This window comes from Carettochelys insculpta, chromosome 1 (assembly GCF_033958435.1).
Source record: "Carettochelys insculpta isolate YL-2023 chromosome 1, ASM3395843v1, whole genome shotgun sequence".
Taxonomy (NCBI): Eukaryota; Metazoa; Chordata; order Testudines; family Carettochelyidae; genus Carettochelys; species Carettochelys insculpta.
Genome location: NC_134137.1, coordinates 42,464,131 through 42,487,510, shown reverse-complemented (window position 1 = coordinate 42,487,510; position 23,380 = coordinate 42,464,131). Strand labels below are relative to the sequence as shown.

At 44.9% G+C, this 23,380-nt stretch overlaps 1 protein-coding gene across 1 annotated transcript in view; it reads left to right on the top strand.

Annotated features, from left to right (window-relative positions):
* C1H11orf65 (chromosome 1 C11orf65 homolog) overlaps positions 1–23,275 on the top strand; it is a 41,599-nt gene extending 18,324 nt beyond the window's left edge. The window contains exons 5-9 of the mRNA XM_074984937.1: positions 2,105–2,308; positions 11,024–11,157; positions 18,996–19,166; positions 19,406–19,461; positions 23,115–23,275. Of these exons, the coding sequence (XP_074841038.1) occupies positions 2,105–2,308; positions 11,024–11,157; positions 18,996–19,166; positions 19,406–19,461; positions 23,115–23,269 (720 nt within the window). The 3' untranslated portion in view covers positions 23,270–23,275. The remainder of the gene's footprint in view (positions 1–2,104; positions 2,309–11,023; positions 11,158–18,995; positions 19,167–19,405; positions 19,462–23,114) is intronic.
* Positions 23,276–23,380: the final 105 nt, after the last annotated feature.

The window sequence follows — 23,380 nt, the reverse complement described above, 5'->3', positions numbered from 1 at the left end:
ACAAACTCTAAGATTTTTCTGCTTTCAAAATATCTAATACAGGACAGTAAATCTATTGCTACTGCATCTGACATAGCTGGAAATAAGCTGATTTATGGCTAATATTCTGCCCTGCTGTCTGGCGAGCAATTTCCAGTGAATTGTGTTTGGCAGACTTCTCCCTTGTAATTAGTTTGGTTTCTGCTCCCAACCAACACTTCTCTGACTAACACCAACTTATGCATAATACATCATCAGTAAATTTTACCTTGATGACATATTATTTTAATAAAATAGCCAACCAACAGTTTGTCCTCTGGTAGAAGGCACAGTGTAGATGCTGAACTGATCTATTACTTATAAGATTACTCAGTTCAGTGAAAGTAAGCATGGAAGTGGCAGAAGTTTTAGAGTGATACAGAGCCAATGTATTATTTTCTTTACTTACCCAGCATTGGCACCATAACAAAATATACATTTGAAAAATGTTTATTTTAATCAGAACTGTCCTAACATTTTAATCTGTAATATTTGCAGTATATTTACAGGACTGTCCAATATGAGCTTATGTTTTTAATTTTCCATCTCCAGTGTTAGCAAGATTTGCCAATGAAATTACAAGATAATGGGTTTCTTCAAACCAAATCAAATCAATAACAGAAAAAAACCCACTCTCTTTTTTCTTTAAAATGTATTTTGCTACCCAAGCAGCTCAGTTAATTTCACTGCAGAAATTATGACGGGCTATCATCTAGTTTAATAATGCATTTTCTCATCTTTAGGTCATTAATAAAGCCTATTAAGTAGAAGTATTAATTTGTATGTACCTATTACCTTTTATCTGAGGCTATCAAATTTCTTTAGAAAGACTGACTAATCCTTAGAATAGGTATCAGAGGCTGTGTCTACACTAGCCAAAAACTTCAAAATGGCCATGGAAATGGCCATTTCAAAGTTTACTAATGAAGCGCTGAAATACATATTCAGCGCCTCATTAGCATGCGGGCGGCCGCGGCACTTTGAAATTGACGCGGCTCGCCGCCACGCGGCTCGTCCAGACAGGGCTCCTTTTCGAAAGGACCCCGCCTACTTTGAAGTCCCCTTGTTCCTAAGTCCTAAGGAATAAGGGGACTTCAAAGTAGGTGGGGTCCTTTCAAAAAGGAGCCCTGTCTGGATGAGCCGCGCGGCGGCGAGCCGCATCAATTTCAAAGTGCCGCGGCCGCCCGCATGCTAATGAGGCGCTGAATATGTATTTCAGCGCTTCATTAGTAAACTTCGAAATGGCCATTTCCGTGGCCATTTCGAAGTTTTTGGCTAGTGTAGACACAGTCTCTGATACCTATTCTAAGGATTAGTCAGTCTTTCTAAAGAAATTTGATAGCCTCAGATAAAAGGTAATAGGTACATACAAATTAATACTTCTACTTAATGGGCTTTATTAATGACCTAAAGATGAGAAAATGCATTATTAAACTAGATGATAGCCTGTCATGGCCATTTTGAAGTTTTTGGCTAGTGTAGACACAGCCAGAGAGAGGTAAATTATTATATCTATTTTATAGACAGGTCAAACAGATGAAAAAGAAAGGTTATATGACTTACTCAGTTTACTCAGTGAATTTGCAGTGTGCCTGGAAGTACAGCCCTCAAATACAGACTCACAGGCTCACAGGTCCCTGTTATAGCTGCTGTGCATGCTTAACTTTTCATTTGTCTTCCCACACAAAGATCCCCAATTCATTTCAGAAAAATAAACATTATAAGAGAAACAATAAATACTCAAAAATATTTTGTATGCCTGTGACAGCACACCAAAGACCTTGCCCTCACTCAGACTCAATGGCAGACCTCCTGTAAATTTCGCTGAGTTGAGGACTGGATCTTTCATTTCACTCTTAATTGTAATCAGCCCATCAAACTGTTCTACTTCAGCTGATCTTGTATGGTGTTAAATACTTTGAAATAGGTAAAGGAAAAAAAATCATGGCTTTTGTAAATGAAGGTACATCAAAAGAGATAAACAAGGTATTAATCTGATAGTTTTGTAAAAAGTAGGAACGTTTATTTGTGACAGGCACTGTCATTAACTGGATCTCTCATTTTCAAGTGTGATATTTCTTTACAGATTAAGTATCCTCCAAGTATATATTACAAAATATTCACTCATAGACCCATTGTGGATATGTGTGCTAACAGCCCTAAAAATTACACAAAGTTAAGATATAAACAATTGCTGCCAGAGACTATTCATGGAAATATTTGGAAAGATGACCGCAGTGACTGGTACAAGCGTGTGGAAAACAATGGCTGGAGACTTCTTTCTATCAGAGTGAGCAGAGAATACCATTTATATTTTTTTCCATAAAATGTTAACTTTTTTCTTCCCTAACATACACATTATGCAGATTTAATTTCACTGGCTATATTGATCATTCCCTAATGGGTGGGAACTTTTATATCTGTTTGAAATAATCACCCATGATTATAGTCATGTGTGACATGTTATAATATTGTCATAAAAATTTATTTATGACATGTTCCTCATCACCAGGTCACTGAACATCATAATAGATAGCATATGATTAAATTACCATGAGTAATATACTCTAGGATCTTGTACTGGGTATGAAATAAACCTGTTTATTAATGTACAATGCTTAAATAATACAATTTTCATATTTCTCTACATTAAGGTACAATTTTGGCTTGATTAAAAATCAAGAGAAGTAACTGTACTTTTCTCTAATACAATGAAATATAAATGTAAAACATTGAAACTATGTGTTGTTATAATTAAGCTATTTATGTTTCAGTCCTTTGGAAATATTGGTAATATTTTAAAGGTGACAGATCTGTGCAAACATATCACAGTTATTACATAATTTGAGTAGTTATTCAGGGAATTATTTGGACCCAAGAAGGACTATGAACAGTAGAACTCCAACTCAAATAGCAATCATCAGAGGATTTAGGGCTGGATTATTCAATATCTGAAGATGTGGAAGGAAAAGGCAGATCTAAGCCACCTTTCTGTCTTTCCTGTCCTGAAGCTGAGTTCACAGTTAGCACAACTACAGGGCTGCACAAAGAGAACAGTATTTTTTTCATGTATGTTACACAGTATTACAAAATTTAAATAATTTTTAATGGACTGCATAGTGATGTGAATGCAACACCCGCAGAAGTCTTCTCTAATCCCATTATTCTAACATATTTTGCTTCTTGACTCCTTTTGCTATTTACATGGAGACAAAGGTGTCCATGATTCTTCGCCACTCCTTCTGGTCCATGGCAGGTGTTCATATGTTTTGGAGTTCCTGTTATTGTTGTTGTTTGTTGTTTTTTAAACCTTCTCTTGACGGAGCTTTTCCACCATACCACCAGTCTTTCATGCCCTTTCTTTGTGTCCTGATCATTCCTTTCTATTCTTGTCACATGTCCAGTCCCTGTCAAATATGGCAGTATCTAGGTTGTCATACTTTCCAGCTGCCTCTTCCAAGCAGGGATTTTGACAGGGTTGTTAAAGACAGCCTCCTTATTTCTGTCTGTTCCTCCATTTGATTTACCAATCACTATTACCATTTCCAAAGTGTTTGGACCCATATAAAATCAGACCAGTGAGTCTTAAACATGTATTGAGGGTATGCTGTCCTATTTACTTCAGGCCCTCATCCCCATCCCACTCCTCCTCAGGGACCAGTAGCAGCTCATCTTTAGAAATTAGGTGTCCACATGTTCTCATGGCTGGATGATTCATGCAAGTACCTCAGCCTGTTAGGTCACATGGCAGCGTGTATCTATGTCTTGCAGTAAACCAGACTGCAACTCAGGATACTATGGACATTGGTAGTACATCAGTATATGCCCCAAATTATTGCCATTTGGAGAAGTTGGTCTGAGTGTCAGATCTAGTCCTATAGTATCTTCATTGGTGGACAAACCTTTTAAAAGTTTATATGGGCTTTTTTTACCTTCCCACATTGCCAACACTCACTTTAGTCACAGATGAATCATCTGTAGTGGTGGTGGGGGAGGGTGGGAGGAGACTCATATTCAGTTCCTGAAGACTCAAGGACTCTGGTCATCTCAGAGCCCAGAGGTTCATGTAAGTGTCACAGAGTTGCCTGCTCAACCTTCCTACCCTATGGTGTGGGGAACAAAAGTCTGTGGGTTTTGCAGGCTATGTCTACACTGCGAAAGAAAGTCAAACTTAATAAAGTTGACTTTTTAATGCTAGATTTTATTTAGCATGTCTCCAATGCCTTACCTATACCTGACTGCATGAGCAATGCATTGTGAGTACCTATCCCACAGTGTCTGTAGCTCCATTGCATTCTGGGTTTTTGTGCCAGTGTGTTATGGGGAAAAAATGTGCTGCAAGTACTTGTGGGTGTCTGATATCATCCCAGAATGCAATGCACCCTCCCACTGCTGTTCAAAAACAAAGGGCTGGCCTAAGGAATTTTGCACCATTTTTCAGGCCATTTTCCAAAAGCCTGCCCTGGCTCATGCTGCCGCACAGCACTAGCATGGATCCTGAACAGCTTATAGCCATTGCACAGTGTGTTATGGCCCCTTCCTGAATTGTTGTGTAGGATTTTATTAGAGAACACCAGTGGGAGGATGAGATGGATGCAGATGATTCGGATGATGATAATGAAGAACTGGAGAACAGGAATGCACAGCTGCTGGCTGCCCTGGATACATTGCTTGCGGTGGAGCACTGGTTCTGGAGATGTGAAAGCAGTACACACTGGTAGGACCACGTTGTTTTGGAGGTCTAGCATGACCAGCAGTGGCTGTAGAACTTTCACTTGCACAAGACCACTTTCATGGAACTTTGTGAATTGCTGTTCCCTGCCCTGAAGTGCTGCAATACCGGAATGAGACCAACTTTAACAGTTCACAAGTGAATGGCAATTGCTTTTTGGATGTTTGCAATGCCCAACAGCTACCGGCCAGTCAATCAATGACAAATCAATTTGGGGTGGGCAGATCTACAGTAGGGGCCATGGTAATGCAGGTAGCCAGTGCAGTCTGTGACCATCTGATGCTGAAGACTGTCAGTCTCGGAAATGTGCAGCAGATAGTGGATGGCTTTACTGCTGTGAAGTTTTCTGACTGTGGTGGGCTGATAGGGGGAGTGCACATTCATAACATGGCTCCAGACCACCTGGCCTCAGAGTACATAAACCACAAGGAGTACTTCACCATGGTGTTTCAGGCTTTCGTGAATCACAAAAGTTGTTTCACCCAAATCTATGTAGGATGGTTGGGAAAGGTGCATGATGTGCTCATCTCTAGAAATTCCAGTCTGTACAGAAAGCTCCAGGATGGGACTTTCTTCCCAAACCAGATAATCAAGATTGGTGACATGGAGATGCCTCCAGTGATAGTGTGTGACCCTGCTTACCATCTGCTCCCTGGCTCATGGAGCCATACACAGGCACCCTGGACCTCAGCCAGGAGTGCTTCAACCACAGGCTGAGCAAGTGCAGGATGGTGGTGGAACGTGCCTTCAGCCATTTAAAAAGCCAGGTTTAGGTGCCTTTTGACCCGTTTGGATCCTTCCCAAACCAGCAACCCCACCATGTTTGCAGTGTTTTGTATTCTCTGTAACATTTGTGAATTAAAGTGGGAAAATTTCACGCCAGCCTGGGTTGCAAAGGCAGATGCCATAAGCAGGGCTTATGCACAGCTGGACGCAAGGGCATTCACCGATACACATGCAGAAGCAACAGCAACCAGGGAGGCTTTGAAATATAGAGCTATGAATTAGCAGACAGCCACAAGAATCTGCTGTATCTAATTATTTTGACACCACCCATGCCCCCCCCAATGATGTATGCATGACCTTTATGAAAGCATTTCCAACTGCACCCCACCCCATGTGAACCAATAAATGATAATGTGGAAAAAACAGTCTTTCTATTTACAAGAGAGAAGGTTAAGGGGTAGTTAGGAAAAGAAAGAGAATCCTGGCATCATATGTGGTGGAGCCTGAGCCTTTTGCAATGTAGAGCGGTCTCAGGCATGGAGTGAGAGATTGTCCTTGTCCTCACCCCCCTGATGTTTGGGGACCCCCAAGGAGGTGGAGTTCAAGCCATATCAAGAGGAGGCTGGGCAACAGGGTATGGAGGCTGCATGATGAATCCTGTGGTGGGTGTCCCTCAGCAGCTCCAGTATGGAAGGCAGGATCTTGGTTTGCTACCTGAGAGCCATCAGGAGCTCTTCTGAGTCCTTGTTCCTGCACTGGAACATGGTTTGCCATTACTGCTATGTCCACTTTTGGTTAGCAGTGGCACTGACTTGCTCCCTGTCAGCCTTTTCAGGTTGCTGCAGGATGATGTCCTTTTTGGATCTCTTTTTTCACCTCATTGTAGCAACCCTGTATCCCCCACACACGCTGCATGTGGAAAACAGTGAAGGTCAAAATTAAGATACAATTTGTAAATGTGACACAAAGAGATTACCCTTAAAATGAATGGGTCTCTGTTTGACAATCATTGCAATGTTTGTTTTCCAAGGCCACTTTTGGCTTCTTAAGGATGACTGTGAATGAATCTGTGCAGAACAGAAGCTATTAGTTATCTAGACCATTTCATTATGGACATGGTAAGATCTTTTTGGCTTATTGATGGCAGGAGGCAGAGTTGGCCTGGTCAGGCAGCTGCATGGTGTAGAGGTGGGGTCGATCCTGCCAGCCACATGGTGGAGTGGTCAGCCCTGTAAACTGTAAAGCACAAAAAAGTTTTCAGTGGCTCCTTATCAATACTGTATGGGAAAAAAAGCCACTTAAAGCAGGGAAAGCTGCGCTGGACATGCCGGTGTCTGGGAGCAGGGTCTGTACAGCCCAGCAGCCGCATGGCAGGGGAAGGGGTCGATCCCACTGGTCACATGGCGGGCAAGAGGTGGTTGTCAGTGTAAACTGTAAAGCATAGAAAAAAATGTTTTTCAGTGGCTCCTCAGCAATCCAGTAACAGGAAGAAGCTAGCAGTGTGGTGGGAGGGGAGAACGCCAAGAGAGCCTTCTAGCCACGTGGTGCAGCTGAGCAATCCTTAGAAATTTAAATGGCCCGGGAGCAGTGTGGAAAAACTCTAATAAAAATTCCTGTTCTTCTTCTAGGTCATAAAAAGAGACATCAGCCTCCTAAGAATAACAGAGTGCAAAAGAAATTATGCTCATACTATGTGAGCACAGGGCTGGAACATTTGCCAGAATGTTGTGTGGCGTAATGATACCAGATTACTAACTGGTTGCCTGGTGTGGCAAGGTGTTCTATCGTGGAAGCCTCAATAAGTCAGGCCTCCCCAAAAACCTTGTGCGAAAGAGTACCTGGTTGAGACCTTTATGGAGATCTCCAATAAGGATAAACGCTCCATCCCCAGAAATATTAACAAGCTGTTCTAAGGGGCATAGATCCACCATGCCTGAGCAGCAACCTGTTTGTAGCAGTTTACAATATGTGCTCAATAGAAGTAAACCTATACAGTAAACCCTGAATTTTACAGACAATGATTTAGTGGACTTTGGGAACAATGGAGGTCCTCCAGCCCCCTGTTGTTCGTGAAGTCCACTTAACCAGGACCTGTAAAATCCTAAATCTCCCTCGGCTCCCTGGCAAAAAAAGATGTATGTAGGGTGACTAATCGCTGCCACAGCTGCAGGATCTGTCGCTTGCACCCAGCAGAGCCACTCCGCACTCCTCCTGCCAGGAGCGTAGTGCATGGATGGGCAGATGGCACTCGCATGTGCGGGGTGGCAGAGGTAGCTCCTCCAGGCCCCAACAGAGCCTCCAGTCACGGTGGGGCTCCCAGCCACAGTGGCTCCAGCTGCTGCTGCAGCAGAGCTCCCAGCCGCGGCAGAGTGTCCAGCCATGGCAGGGCTCCCAGCCGCGGTGGCTCCTGCTGCTGCCATGGTGGAGCTCCCAGGTGCGGCGGAGCCTCCGACCATGGCGGCAGTTCCTGCTCCAGTGGTTGTGAGCCACAGGCATTTTTTTGTCATGGGGGGACGGACTGGTAGGGCAGTGGACAGTAAACCCTCCGATTTAACAGACTTTTGAGTTTAATGGACACCCCTCCCCCCATTAGTCCATTAAATCAAGGGTTTACTGTACTCCAACCCCAAACACAATCTGCTTGTAGCATTCTAAAAAAATACACACCAGAAGAGCACTCTGCACCATTGCTAGACACCAGAGCTTCTGATGTCAACAAGGAGGAGGACTGGCCTGAGGTCAAGTGTGAAGAGCTCCAGGCTGCCAGGATCAGCATTCTCGGGCGCTTGCTGAATGTCAGTGTCCTCCTTTTCATCAGCCTCCTGTTCCCCCTCTTGGCTCCCACTGGAGTCCTCAGGATGTTCTTCTGCAGGGTTCTTATTAGCTTTGGGGAGCGTGGTTGTGTCCCTCCTAAGAATGGTGTCCTGCTGCTCGTAGTAGTGACATGTCTTGTGAGATGATTCAGATCACCCATTGGCTTCTCTCACTTTGTGACAGTTCTGCCTGAGCTCCTTTACTTTCACCCAGCATTGCTCAGCGTCCTGAGTATACCCTTTCATGATCATTCCCTGTGAAATCTACTCATATATTTTGCTTGTTCACTCACAGTCTGCTCATCACTGATTCTTCACCCCACACAGAAATGAGATCCAGGATCTCATTATGGCTCCATGCTCCAGCCCTGAGAACTCAGATCAAAAGAACGCTGAGTAGTCATGATGGTTAGATGGCTAGATGCGATGGATGGCTCCCGAGGTGTGCTATTCACGCTGCTTAGAAAGAATATGAATTCAAATTCTTGGGCTTCCTGTTACCTACTTCTTGCACATTTGAGCTGTGTCTACACGTGCACGCTACTTCGAAGTAGCGGCACTAACTTCGAAATAGCGCCCGTCGCGGCTACACGCGTCGGGCGCTATTTTGAAGTTAACTTCGACGTTAGGCGGCGAGACGTCGAAGTCGCTAACCTCATGAGGGGATCGGAATAGCGCCCTACTTCGACGTTCAACGTCGAAGTAGGGACCGTGTAGACGATCCGCGTCCCGCAACGTCGAAATTGCCGGGTCCTCCATGGCGGCCATCAGCTGGGGGGTTGAGAGATGCTCTCTCTCCAGCCCCTGCGGGGCTCTATGGTCACCGTGGGCAGCAGCCCTTAGCCCAGGGCTTCTGGCTGCTGCTGCGGCAGCTGGGGATCCATGCTGCAGGCACAGGGTCTGCAACCAGTTGTCAGCTCTGTGTATCTTGTGTTGTTTAGTGCAACTGTGTCTGGGAGGGGCCCTTTAAGGGAGCGGCTTGCTGTTGAGTCCGCCCTGTGACCCTGTCTGCAGCTGTGCCTGGCACCCTTATTTCGATGTGTGCTACTTTGGCGTGTAGACGTACCCTCGCAGCGCCTATTTCGATGTGGTGCCGTGCAACGTCGAAGTTGAACATCGACGTTGCCAGCCCTGGAGGACGTGTAGACGTTATTCATCGAAATAGCCTATTTCGATGTTGCTACATCGAAATTTTCGATGTTGGCTTCACGTGTAGACGTAGCCTTGGAGAGCAGCAGAGATTAAAGTGGCCAGAATGGACACCTGTGGGGCATTGTGGGATACCTGTGGGCCACCCCCAGATGCCAATAAAACCAATTTAAAGAAACACTCTTTTCACACTAGCATTAAACCTACCTTTTAAATTTGAACTTGGTGTTATGCCAAATCAGATGGTCGATGCAAGAATGTCAACCTTAATGCTCCTTAAAATCAACCTAATGGAATTGGCAGTGAAGACAGTCACATTGTGCAATTGAGCTAAGTGACTTAAAATTGACTTTATGCTGTAGTGTAGACATAGCCACAGACAACTCAGTGACTGTATTCTACATAAACTATCAAGGACTGTCATAGTCAACACAGCTCAGCCAGGAGGCAGTTCACCTCTGGGACTTCTGTATTACTCACTTGATTCACCTCAAATTTGCTTCCCTTCCAGGGAAGCACAACATACTGGCAGGTCAGCTGAGAGGACCCATCACTAGTCAACACAAGTGGAACTGATATGTGCAGTCACACAAAGAAGAAATAGGTACCTACCTTTTTAGAGCTCTTGTTCTTTGAGCTATGTGGCATGTCTATTCCATGACACATGCTCCGCCCCTGTGTAGCAGAGTACAAGCTGTATGAAGGAAATGAGAGAGGTGAAGAGTATCTCCATCCTCCTATATCAGCATGCAGTGGTGCACAGTGATGGGTGGGGAGTGGAGGTGGTTGAATCACACCAGTGGATACCACTGAGGGAAAAAAATCTCAGACATTTGTGCATGAGGTGTGTAAATACCTACTCTGGAAAGGCCATATGTAACACATCTTGAAGAACAACAGTTATGGAAAGGTAGGTAACCCTTTCCTTCCTTAATAATAAGACTTTGCATATACATAAGTGACACCTTTCATCAAAGGTCACCAAGTAATTTACAGAAGTGGGCAAATGTTACCACCTCTGTTTTACAAATGAGGACACTGAGGGACAGAAGAGTTAAGTGACTTGCATAAATCACAGAAGGTCAGTTGCCATGTAGGAAATAGGAGCTGGACTTCTGGCTCATGTTCTGTTATTTTAGGCATAGAATCAGGCTACTTATTAATCTAAGCCTATCAAGTGGTAGCCTCTTCGTAACAGTTCTGGAACTTTTCAGAGAAACCTAATCTGTATGTGACCATTATTTGTGTGATTATTATATTACTTCTCAGTATACATGAGATTTTACTTTCCACTGGATTAAACAGATTAACTGCAATTTAAGAATCAACATTTTATGCAAAAATTCACAAAGGCAAGGAAGAATTTCTATTGAATCAATGTTTGCAAGGGAAAGTATACATCTAGCATGTTTAGCCTCATGTCTTTCATGTTACTGATAGGATGATGTATCTTATGCCTAACTGTGTAAAGGAACAATTGTGGTGCTTATAAATGAGAAGACCTTGTTGGGATGTAGAGGGTAAGAAAATAAGAAATGGTGTTTTTGTGAAATTAGTCCAAACAATTCATCACCTTTGTCAGTAGTTTTGGAGGACTTCAGATTCTGTAACTGCTGGGGACAACACAAAGGAAAAGGAATTCCATTACTCTAAACTCAAGAGAAAGCAAGACATTGCCAGGAGAATAAAAAGGAGAAAAATTGAATGGATGACAAAAATGTGAGTTGCTTCAATTTTCAGACATATGTTTCTGTGCATGATTAGAGTAGTATTTTAGTTACGCTGCTTTGCAGACATCATTAGGTTTCATGGCTAAATTATCTTAAAATGCTATGTCACTGTGATGGTTGTAGTGAAGTTGTATATTGAACTGTTGAACTTCCAAACAGAGCTACTTCAAATTGGGGTAGCAGGATACTGCATCTTTTATACCTGAGACTGGATAGTTCCTGAAGCAGCAATTATTTTACTGGCTAGATTCCACTGCAGCAATGCAGTGGCAACTGTGATGGAGGCACCCAAGAAGGAGGTAATGGGCTGTACTACTCGACATTTGGATTTCCACACGAATATCTGGGAGCATAGAGAAAAACTGCATCACAGTGGATGATAATTTATCCCCTCTTTATTTTATAAAGATGATCACTCATATCTGGGAGGGCCATATAGGCCACTAGGAACAGGCTGAGAAAAAGATCAGAAACAATACCTTTATGCCAGGATACCAAGCTGTACACACAAACAGTATTCATTGAATTATTCAGTGCTTGCAGGATCACCAGCTGTGGCTAGGTCAATTGCTGTTTCTATATATTAGGTTTGTATGGAATACCACTGAGCATTCTTGAGATTGCCAATACTTCATTTAATAAGAGAAACCTACTGTGCGGTATTAAGGGCAATAGTGTAAGCAGAATCAAAAAACCCCTTCCCGACAATCCGGCCTTTGCAGCTATGGCCTGTGTCCAGCCTTCTTGTTCCAAGAAAACTAATTAGAAATCTAGCAGAAAACAGTTACCCATAGCTACTATCAATTGACAGAATCCTGGCTGTATCTCAGTCAGGCTGCAGTACACACACATAATTTGTTGGTCTGTTAATAACATTCTTTGGTCTATAGATAAGGAAAGAACATCCATGCTCATACTGTTGGACCTCTCTGACATTTGTTATTGTTTATCACCAAACTCTGTAGTCCAGCCTCCAAGAAGCTGTGGGATTGGGCAATCACAACCTGAAATAACTCAATTCCTTCCTTTCAAACTAAAACAGTAGTTATTTATGGGCAACTGTTTCTCCACCTACAACATCTTTTCTCCTGTATTTAACATGTATATGAAACCATGTTAAGTGGGTAGGAAGGCAGATTGAAAAATTGTCTCTAATGCTAACGCAATGGGAAAAAAGTTGTGGCTCCCAGGACAAAACAGATACCAAATTTCCTTGACATTAAGCCATGGTTACAGGATCTAGTAGGATGTGTAAAAGGTACACAGCTGCAAGCCCAAGTGCCTCCATCACTAAAGAGGCAAACTACTGGACATTCCTTTTATTTTAAAGATTACTACAGAATTAATTTGTTAGAAAAATATAGCTGCAGAAGGCCAGGTTAGTAAATGATGACATATTTTCAGATTTGCAGGTCAGAGAAACTTCTGTGATAATCTCCACTAATGCAACTTCCTGCAAACAAAGGCCGCATCATTTATATAAGCCCTTATATGTTTTATTTAGAAGAATAAAAATATTGTGCTGCACATCACCAGTTCCAAACACATTGACTTAAGACAGATTCATGAGAATTAAGCTCACATATGTGTATGGTATAGTGACGTACCCACCTCATCACATCTAACATAAAGCTAACCTCACTTTGAGGAAGTTAACGTGCCCCCACTTTCATTAAAGTTTCAGCAGCACAACACAACAAGCTCCTCTAATGGGAACATCAATGAGCCTTCCAGTTCCTCTTACTGCAGCACAGGAATCAAGAGGTTGATCTCAATTGCAGGCTATGAAGCACAAGATTTGTTCTCTTTCTCTCTGGATTGCCATAATGAGCATTTTAAAAATAATGAACTAAATCCTTCATTCCTTTCTCAGGCAAAACATCTGTTGGCAAGACAGATGTGGGAGGTAATATCTTTTATTGGACCAACTTCTGTTGGTGAGAGAGACAAGCTTTTGAGCTTACACAGAACTCTTCTTCGGGTCTATTGAAGTTAATGAGAATTTTTCAAAGAAAGGAATAAGCCTACAGAGATAGAAGAAGGAAATATAGCTATGTTTTAAAAATTGTTGAAGTTCAGCTGATTGCCCATTGTGACCAGACATATAAATAGCATTCTGATAAGTAAAAGGCAAATGGATACATTAGTTTCTTGGTAGTATAACTTTTAAAAGGTACTTCCATAAATGTAATACAACATTAGTCACCACAAGGGGCTTGCACCTCATTTCAGAGTGTTTTATGCCCAAAGAACGTCAATGGCCGTGTCTACACGAGCCAAAAACTTCAAAATGGCCATTTCGAAGTTTACTAATGAAGTGCTGAAGTACATATTCAGCGCCTCATTAGCATGCGGGCGGCCGCCGCACTTTGAAATTGATGCGGCTCGCCGCTGCGTGGCTCATCCAGATGGGGCTCCTTTTCGAAAGGACCCCACCTACTTCGAAGTCCCCTTATTCCTATGAGCAGATGGGAATAAGGGGACTTCAAAGTACCCGAGGTCCTTTAGAAAAGGAGCCCCGTCTGGACGAGCCGCACGGCGGCGAGCTGCGTCAATTTTGAAGTGCCGCGGCCACCCACATGCTAATGAGGTGCTGAATATGTACTTCAGTTCTTCATTAGAAAACTTCAAAATGGCCATTTGCATGGCCATTTCAAAGTTTTTGGCTCATGTAGATGTAGCCAATAAGTCTAAAATAGCTGGATTTTTGTGACATTTAACTATATTTCTTTAACAACAAAAATCTGCTTTTCCTCGTGGTTTCTTTCTCTGTACATTACTGGGAGATGGGACAGGCATGAGGGACGATGTGTTCTTTTTAGAGGAGGAAAAGGCTACTCAGCCTGTTTGTTCTTTCAAGTATCCTCCTTCCTATACAAAGGGGAATTATGCTCCAAAGACAACGACTAAGAATATATACACTCATCCCTCACTATGGCTACGTCTACACGTGCACGCTACATCGAAATAGCTTATTTATTTTTATGATTAATGTATAGGGACAAGACAGGCACTTTACTTTTATAAATGTTTCCTTAAAATTTTAAAGTAAGAGTTAAGTCATTTTGCCACGTTCATATATCTGAAAAGGTCGTCTATTTGAAAAGTTGTTGCAGTTGTATATCCAGTATGCAAATATTTTTAAAAAAACGCAGAAGTCGCTGTCTGTGGTGGTGGAGGAGGTGATGCCTACGTAGTTGTTGCATCATTTTAAAAAAAAATGCTTTGAGAATCACTTGGGATGAAATGTTACTATAGTTGATATTAGTAAAAATGATAAAAGAAAAATAGAATCTGTATTTAAGCTGTGTACACACATACTTGATTCTCTAAGGCTACCTCTACAATAGAGAGTTTTGCTGACAAAAACCTGCAGCGCGTCCACATTACCAAGGAAATTGACAGGAAATCGACACTTTTTTCAAGTGTTCTGCTGTTTCCCGTGAGAGAGCTGTTGACAGCCAATCTGGACATTCCAGGGGACCCTCTGTTGACAGGAAAAGCCTCCAGGGTGCCATGCAGCTTTTGGGGGGAGGGGAATGTCCAGTCCACAATCAGCACTCTAAGGTCTCTGCCTCCAGCCATTCTTAAAACTACAGGGAGCCCCAGGAACCCTGTGGCAGAAAGCTGAGTGTGGCAGCAGCCCAGAAGCAAGCGGCTTGTCCCCACATCCCCAGAGCCACTTCAGAAAGCGGAGCCTGAGGAAATGTCAGAGAGCCTGGCCCTGTGTGACACTTGTCTTCCCCACCTCCCTGACCCATCAAAGGAGCAGTCTGAGAGGTCACAGGACCCACCCTGGAACATTGGGCCCTGTCCTGGAGTGGGCCTGAGGTCTAGGACCTACTGGGCATGTGGGCCAAGGAAGAGAGATCCTCCTAAACCCCTTGGAAAAGTGGAGGAATGCCCCTGCATATGCGCAGCCGGTCACCACCCTGGCGGCACAGGGCCATCCCACCTGCACCATGGAGCAGGTGCGGGTGACAATTAAGCTGCAGCAGGACTACATCTGAGTCTGCAACACCAGCTGGAGGTCAGGGCAGTATCTGCCACTTGCCCCTACTACAAGGAGCTTCATGAGCTCCGGCGGGGGGGGGGGGGGGGCAGACAGCACCTCCCCACTGACCTCCTCTGTCAACACAGTGAGGAGAGGTCCCACCATAGCTGGATCCCAAGGAGGAGAAGGACCAGCAGTGCCCTGGGACCCAAACCCCACTGGAGGCAGACATAGGGACCAGAGCAGGAGGCAGCACCCTGGTCGACACTGTGGACTTGGGCCCCTCCAGCCAGGCCATGTCCAGGGCGTCCCCAGAACTGTTTGCAGGACCCTCCAGTAAGTATCCTGTGTGTCACACATTACGGGGCATGGGAGGTGGGCACAGCCAGGGCGTGATGCGAGTGTTGTCAGGCTGGCTTGGGCAGGCCCTTGTGCTGCAGGCTTAGCTCAGGGAACCATCTGGACCCAGCAAATAGCCCCCTGTGCACAGGAAACTGGATGAGCCCCAGGGCTTGGGGCAGGTTCTGACACAGCTGGAAGGGGGCTTGCCACGTGGGTGCTGACCGACTCCAGACACGCCAAAGAGTGCAGCTCCTGGCATGCTTACAGGCGAGGCAGCACCTGCTCCTGCAGACACAGCTGAAAGACAAACTTGGGGTGGTGTGTCCAGGGGCGGGCCAGGCTAGGCTGTGCCCAGCTCACCTGCCACCCGTGGGTTTTGGGGGGGGGGGGGAGGGCCTCTGTGGCAAGGCATCCCTCTCTGGCTGCTAGCCCATCGAGCTGGGTGGGGGAGTGTGTGTGTGGGGGGAGGGTGCACTGGGCATCCCAGTCCTCAAGGCACCATGGCATCCCTGTGTGGCAGAGCTGAGTGTGCAGGCCCCACATGCTTGTGCTCCCAGGACAGCCCCCCTCCCATGGCTCGAGGGGGTGTTGATGGCTGCGCACAGTGGGCGGCAGGGCTTCAGGGACAGTGATGCATGAATGACTCACTTTCTCCCCTCCTTGTCTTCTTCACAGCTGACCCGCCCCCCGCCCGCAATGTCAGGGCCAAGCCAGCCCAGAGGCATAACCAGGGTGAGCCAGCAACACCCCCCCCCCCCAAACCCCCAGAGAGAGCAGGCTCATAGCTGGAGGGGATGTTGCGAGGCAGGTGACACCTTCCAGAGGCCAACACGGTCACTCTCAGGAAGCTGGCCAACCTCAAGCAGCATCTGGTGGAACCTGTTGGCCCAGCGCACCCCCCCCCCCCCCCACAGTTGCTGTCCCCATGCCCCCTACCGGCCATTCCTCAAACCCTCCTTGATTTTTGCCAAGCCCCCACCCCGCCTTGCTCCCCACGTCCCCCTGCTGACCCAGACTCTGTTGCAGCCCCACCACCTCTGTATCCCCAGGCTCCTGGCCCCGATGGAGCCCTCAAACCTGTGGCAGGAGGGGAGTCTGAGGCCGATGCCACACAGGGTCCTACTTCCCTGAGGGGCCATGGCCCTCCACCGTGCCCCCCCCCAAAATGGATTGATGCTCACCTCCTCTCTGTCCTAAGCCCCCATCCAAGTTTTGATGCCCCTCAATTCTTGTCCCAGGGCCCCCCCCCAACAGTACATAGTTCACTTTGTACATAGTTTTTTTTAAATTAAAACATTTATTTTTGAACTGCTTACCGTTGTTCAGCTAAAAAAGTTATTCACCCATCACCCCCCCCCCCAATCCCTCTTTATTGGGGAGGAGATGGAGAAGGGCGAGGGGCCAAAGGGTGGGGTTATGGTAGGGACAGGATAAGGCTGAGGGCCCAAAGCCCTGCTGGGGGTGCCAAGGGGATGGTCATTGTGGAGGCCATGGGAGAAGCTCTCTCTCTTAGGGCCTCAGAGCTCAGCAGAGTGTCCCTGTTGGCTTGGCGGATTAGAGTTGTGCCTGGCTGCTTGTAGCCAGAGCTGGCATCCTCCCTGCAACCTCAGGAGGAAGGCCTCCCCTTCTCCTCCACAATATTGTGCAGTGCACGTTACCCCCAACTTGGGGTGGGGTGGGGGGGCATTGGGCTACCTCATGTCAAAAAGGGTGAGGAGGCACCTGACGCTTGCCTTCAGGTGGCTGAAGGGGCACTCAGCCTGTAGCTGTGCCCAGTTCAGTCCGGTGTTAAACAGGGTGTGGCTTGGGGCCAGCTGCCCGGTGTAGGGCTTCATGAGGGGGAAGATGCCATTCCCCCCCCCGCAACCACCACCACCAATGCACAGGTCCTGGAGGAGGACAAAGGTGCCCGCCTCCACTCTCCAGCACAGGCCAGAGTTGCAGAGCACCTGCACGTTGTGGGCCTGGCCCAACCACCTGACATACACATTTAGGAACTGTACACTGTGGTCAACCAAGACCTGCAGCACGATGGAGAAATAGCCCTTGCAGTTGATGAACCAGGCTGCTCTGTGTTCTGCGGCATGGATGGAGCTGTGGGTCCAGTCAATAACCTCCAAGCAGTTTGGGAACCGCAGGACAGTAAAGCCAGTCCCAAGTATGTCCCCATCTGTCAGCCAGATGAGCCTCTGCAGCAGGATGGTGCTGGTGGCTGTCCCCTGCCCCTTCCCATCCCATCCCTCTGCCCCAAGCGCTCCAGGTGCCCCCCCCCGGCCCTGTGAGGCTGCCCCCCCACCCAAGCAGCAGGTCTGTGCGAAGGTGGGAACAGCATGCCACCTCCCCCCCCGTGTGTGTTTCTCCTCACCCCCATCCCTTGCCCCCTGATCTGCCTCCCAAGGGTCCCCCTTGGTCAGGATCCTCCCCCCCGCCTCTGTGCAGGGCCTGCAGCCCGAGGATGCCTTAACTCCCTGAGGCTGGCTCCGACAGTGGATGTCCCCATGCCAAACTGATTCCCACTGGCGTGGTAGCTGTTGCGGGGGTAGCAAGCTGCTACAGGGACACAGTGATCCTCTGTGCCACAGTGATGGTGAGCTGCAGCTGGGTGTCCTGTCCCCAGAGGCTGGGTGGGGGGGCTGGGGAGGAAGACAGGAACAGAGCTCCAGAAGGGAGTCCTTCCACATGGAGAAGTGCTGGAACCACTGCTGGTTGTCCCAGTGCCCCATGACAAGCGAGGCCCAGCAGTCAGCAGTGGTGCTGTGCCTCCAGCCCCACCTGAGCACCTCGGTGGGGAGGGGGTGGTGAGTGCATATAGGCTATGCAGCAGCAAGGGCGTGCTCTTCGAAGGTGGTGTCAGGGTCACCCTCCATGGGGAGGAGAAGGACGGCCGTGATGCAGTTCAGCAGAAGCTGAAGCATCTCTGGCTGGGACCAGTGTAAGCCCAGGGGCTGCTCTGGCACCATGATTAGCTGGAAAATGTTGTGTCCCTCTAAGGAAGTGTGTGTGTCCTGCTGTAGCAGCTGTGCTGTTCCTTGTAGAGGTAGGCATTCCTCAGCGCGGGCAGGGAACATGCCTCGGGAAGGAGGAGGCCTTTAAGGGTGCCTTGCCAAGGTTCCCGCAAGGGATTACCAGCCAGGTATTGCCAGCCACGTGACTCTCTCTGATGGGATTCCAGAGGCCATTCTGTCGAGAGAGCAGGCGGGCAGTCTGGCCATTCTCTGTTGACAGAAGTTTTTGTCAGAAGACATCCTCTGACAGAAACTTCTGTTGACAGCTCACGCTAGTCTAGATGAAGCCTTAGGTTTTCCTTTCCTTGCCCATGTCCCCATTAAATCAAAGTTAATAATTATTAAGGCACATAAAATTTCCTGTCACAGAACTCCCATGTTGGTTATGTAGAATGAGAGTGTATGTTAGGGTGTAGTGCCCCATACCATCAGAAAATATAACTGTTCCAACCACCCTGCAGTAACAAATTCTTGTTTCACTATTAGGTATTATACAGGAAGCCTCCGGGGCAAAACAGAGGACCCTACCACTGCGATCCTAATTCAGAGAAGTGCAGAAGGCATGGTCAGTGCTGTTGAGAAGGGAGGAACAGACAGTGTAATGGAATGGGAAGTGGATGAACTGTTGAAATGGACAAATGCACTTAACTTTGAAGAGTAAGTATGTGGGGGGGGTTGTTTCCTTTCCCCTCTGAAGGACTGTATTATTCATGATAGAGGCCTGATGCCCCCAGGTTCTCCCACTTTAAATCCTCGCTCACCAGTGGTTTGTATTGTGATCTTGATGTTTCACCTTCCAAAAAGTTAACATCTCCAGCAGAATAAAATCGTATTTAACTTTCAGAAGTTTGCTAATTGTATCTTAACCTGAATGTATGTTTACTTAATGTACATAGATATATTAGCCAGTGGAAAGAAATGGCAATAAGCAACTCATCAGCTAACTACCAGGGTAAGTGTTTCCATTTATAACTGAGGCAACTGGCTTCAAATTCAACATTCCATGTTTACTGTGTCAATTTTTTCCCATATCCACTATCCTCAGCATCCAAACAAAAATGTCTAACAAATCTGATCTCTCTAGATCTTTTAAAACTGACTTTCTGCATCATCTTATTAGTCATATATGGTTAATTTTAAAGTCCAGTCTTAATTACCTTCGCCTTTAACAATTACATCTAATTTTCAGTTTGAATTTATCCTCCATTTCTACCCTTTGGATCATGTTAACTTTTCTCTGTTAGACTGAAGGTCCCATTAAATATTTGTTCAGGGTGGAGATACTCACAGACCGTAAACTAGTTACCTCTTAATTTTCTCTTTGTTAAGCTACATAGATTGCATTCCTTGCTCCTGTCACTATCTGGCAGGTTTTCGTATCCTTTAATCATTCTTATGGTTCTTCTCTGCAACCTCTCTAATTTATCTGCCTCAAGGGTCAGCAACCCCCAGCACGGGTCCCCCAAGTGGCACATGAGCCAATTTTCATTGGCACACAGGGCAGGAGCTCAGTCCTGCCCTGTCCTCCCCCGGGCAGCTGTGAGCTTGCTCAAAGCCATGCCGCCTGTGAATTAACAAGAAACCAGTTAATACTGCCAACTACAACCTAAACTGTAAAGCTCTGCGTTTTAATTTATTTGTTAATGAAGCTTTTGTAAGTAGGACTAGTAGTGACTTTAAATAAAGTATCACCAGCATTCAGACTGTAGATATAGGCCAAAAGGTCAAATTTCAGTACTCCACCTCAGAAAAGTTGCTGACCCCTGATCAATATCCTTCTTGTAGACACACAAGCCACCTCACCATGACAAGGAATGGACCATTAACAGTGTAGCAAATGCATCACTCAGCTCGTTTAAAACTCTTGGGTACACGTTAAATGGACCTCCTGATTAGTAGCTTTTGTTTAAATTTTCCAGGGACACTGGTGGAATGGAACATTTTATCAATACCAAATTATGAGAATGCATTATCTATTTTTTCCCCAAATATAGAACAGAAATACTTATTGACCACCTTTGTGGTTTCTGCATTTTTATTGCTAATTTTACAGTTTCCCTGGAGTAATGGACCAATACCATTTTCCACCGTTTTTTGTTCCTAATAAACTTTAGAAACTCCTCATTGTCCTTATTTCTGAGGCCCAGAGAATTCTCCTTGTCTTCCCTTATCAATTTTCTGTAATTCCTAACTTCTGATTTATATTCATTGCTGTCACATTTCTCTTTCTTCTATTTGTTACATATTATTTGTAGGTGCCTTCATGTACTCTGCATACCAGAATGTTTTTTTAACCAGCACAGTCTTCTTTCTCAGTTGCAGCATTTTGCTTTCTGGGTCTCTATGGCTGTGTCTACACTAGCTCCCAACTTCGAAGGGAGCATGGCAAGTACGGTGTTGGGAGATTTTTAATGAAGTGCTGTGGTGCATATGCAGCACTTCGTTAAGCTAATTCTCCCCCCATGGCAACTTCGAAGTGGCAAACTTTGTAGTGCCAGTTTGCGTGTAGCAAAATTTTGAGGAGTAAAGGGACTTTGAAGTAGCCCGGGCACTTCGAAGTACCTGTGGGTTATCCGTGGCTACACACAAGCTGGCACTTTGAAGCTTACCACTTCGAATTTGCCATGAGGGAGAATTAACTTAATGAAGTGCTGCATATGCACCACAGCACTTCATTAATAATCTCCCAACACCCTACTTACCATGCTCCCTTTGAAGTTGGGAGGTAGTGTAGACACAGCCTATGATGGTGTTCTTAAATAATTCACAAGTATCATTCATTTTGCCATTTAAATTCTTCCTTGCAACTTATTTGGTTTATAAATGTTTTTAGCTTGTGAAATTGGGCCTATTAAAGCACGAAGTATGTATATTATTGGTCTCGGGATTTTATTCTACTTGCACAATGCATATGTGATCAAGTCACAATCACTTGTACGTAAGCTACAATTAACATTTAATTTGGTGATCAGTTCCTTTTTAACCATTAGGATGAAATCTAATATTGAATTCCCCCGTTGTGGCTGAAGCACTTTTTGAGTTAGGAAACTGTCATCTATAGAATGTAGAAATTTCAAGAATGTTTTAGTGCTGACATCATTATCTAGCCATTAGATATTGGATAGTGCAATATGATGGATAAAAAAATTGATTTTTCCACCAGTTCTGGTAGAGATCAGGGTTGTGGGGTTTTTAATGTAATTTGATAAAAATGATGCCTAATATTATAATTATTGTAGTATGCAAATAAAAAGTCTTGATTATTTTAATTAATAGTAATGCTGTCATAACAGCAAACAATGTAAAAATTTTATGATACCACTGCACCAGTGGTAGAGAATACAAAGTTAACTTGACATAAGCCAGTTATAAATGGATGGGTGCCTCATAGGAGTATGTATTGATTTAACTAAAGTTATCTAAAAACAATATTAGTTAAACCTGTTATGCTTTTGTGTGGACAAAGGCTCAGTTACGTCAGGTAAGCATCACTTGTCTCTTCATAGGCCATCTTGGCAAAGCCACTCTCTCAGTGATGCTTTACTTACATATTATGCCAAATGCCCTGAGCTGTATTAATAGGCAACATCTCATAGAAGGTGAGTGTGTGTGCAAAAAGTCAAAAGATACAAATAAGAGACAAATTTGGCTTGCATTAGCACTGTGTAAATCCAGAAGAACTCTGTTGACATCCGTAGAATTACTCCATTGGGAAACAACAAGAAGTCCTTGTGGCACCTTATAGACTAAGTATCGGAGGGGTAGCTGTGTTAGTCTGGATCTGTAACAGCAACGAAGGGTCCTGGGGCACCTTATAGACTAACAAAGTTTTGAGCATGAGCTTTCGTGAGCACAGACTCACTTCATCAGATGCATCAGATGCATCTGATGAAGTGAGTCTGTGCTCACAAAAGCTCATGCTCAAAACTTTTCTGTTAGTCTATAAGGTGCCACAGGACCCTTCGCTGCTCTTATAGACTATGATATTTTGGAACACAATCTTTCATGGGCAAACACCTGCTTCTTCAGATGCACAAGTGGGGATTTTAGAGGAGGTTCCAAATTTATAGGCTCATGAAAAGCCAAGAGTCCCAGTCAGGGGGAGGACTAAAATTGACAAGGTCAGTCACGGAGGATGTGGCCCATAATCAGCAGCTAATGTGAAGGTGTGAACATCAAGAGAGGACAAACTATGTCAGTTCAATCAGGGAGGATGTGACCCATTATCAGTAGAATTTGGTGCACAGTTTATTCTTGTGGGGAAGAAAAGAGGACTAATTAAGCTGTATTTGTATTTTATTCTTTAACTATGGTACAGAATAAAAGATATCAAGGTATGTTTCCAAACATCATCATCATTCTTCCTAGGAAAATGAATAATTTCCTCTATCTTGCTAACACAGACATTTGGTATTGAGCTATTGCATTTAATATTTGTTATTTTAAAGAAGCATTGTATGGATTTTTTTCCAACAGAGTTACAATATATGAATTTTGTGAAGGGAAAAGAAAATACAGTGGGTCAAAACATAACTGTGGCAGTTACTTTACATAATATCTATATTACCGCTCTCAGATTTTTCTGACCAATATTTTATTTTTCAGGTTTCCAGTTTAGCTCACATGATCCATGTGAATTCTCACAGCTACCTCAGGATACCATCCAGGAAATACCAAATTCTAATCTGTTAACTTTGAATGAAACAGACTTCATGTCAGGGACATCTAAAACACCATTAAACTCACCTTGTCACGGATAAGAAAATCTTCCAATGGCTAACAATTCTGAAGAATAATTTTGCTCTACTTCAGTTTGCTATGAAACAGAGCTATAAATTTAGTTACTATAAATTTAGTAGTTAGAGCTAAGC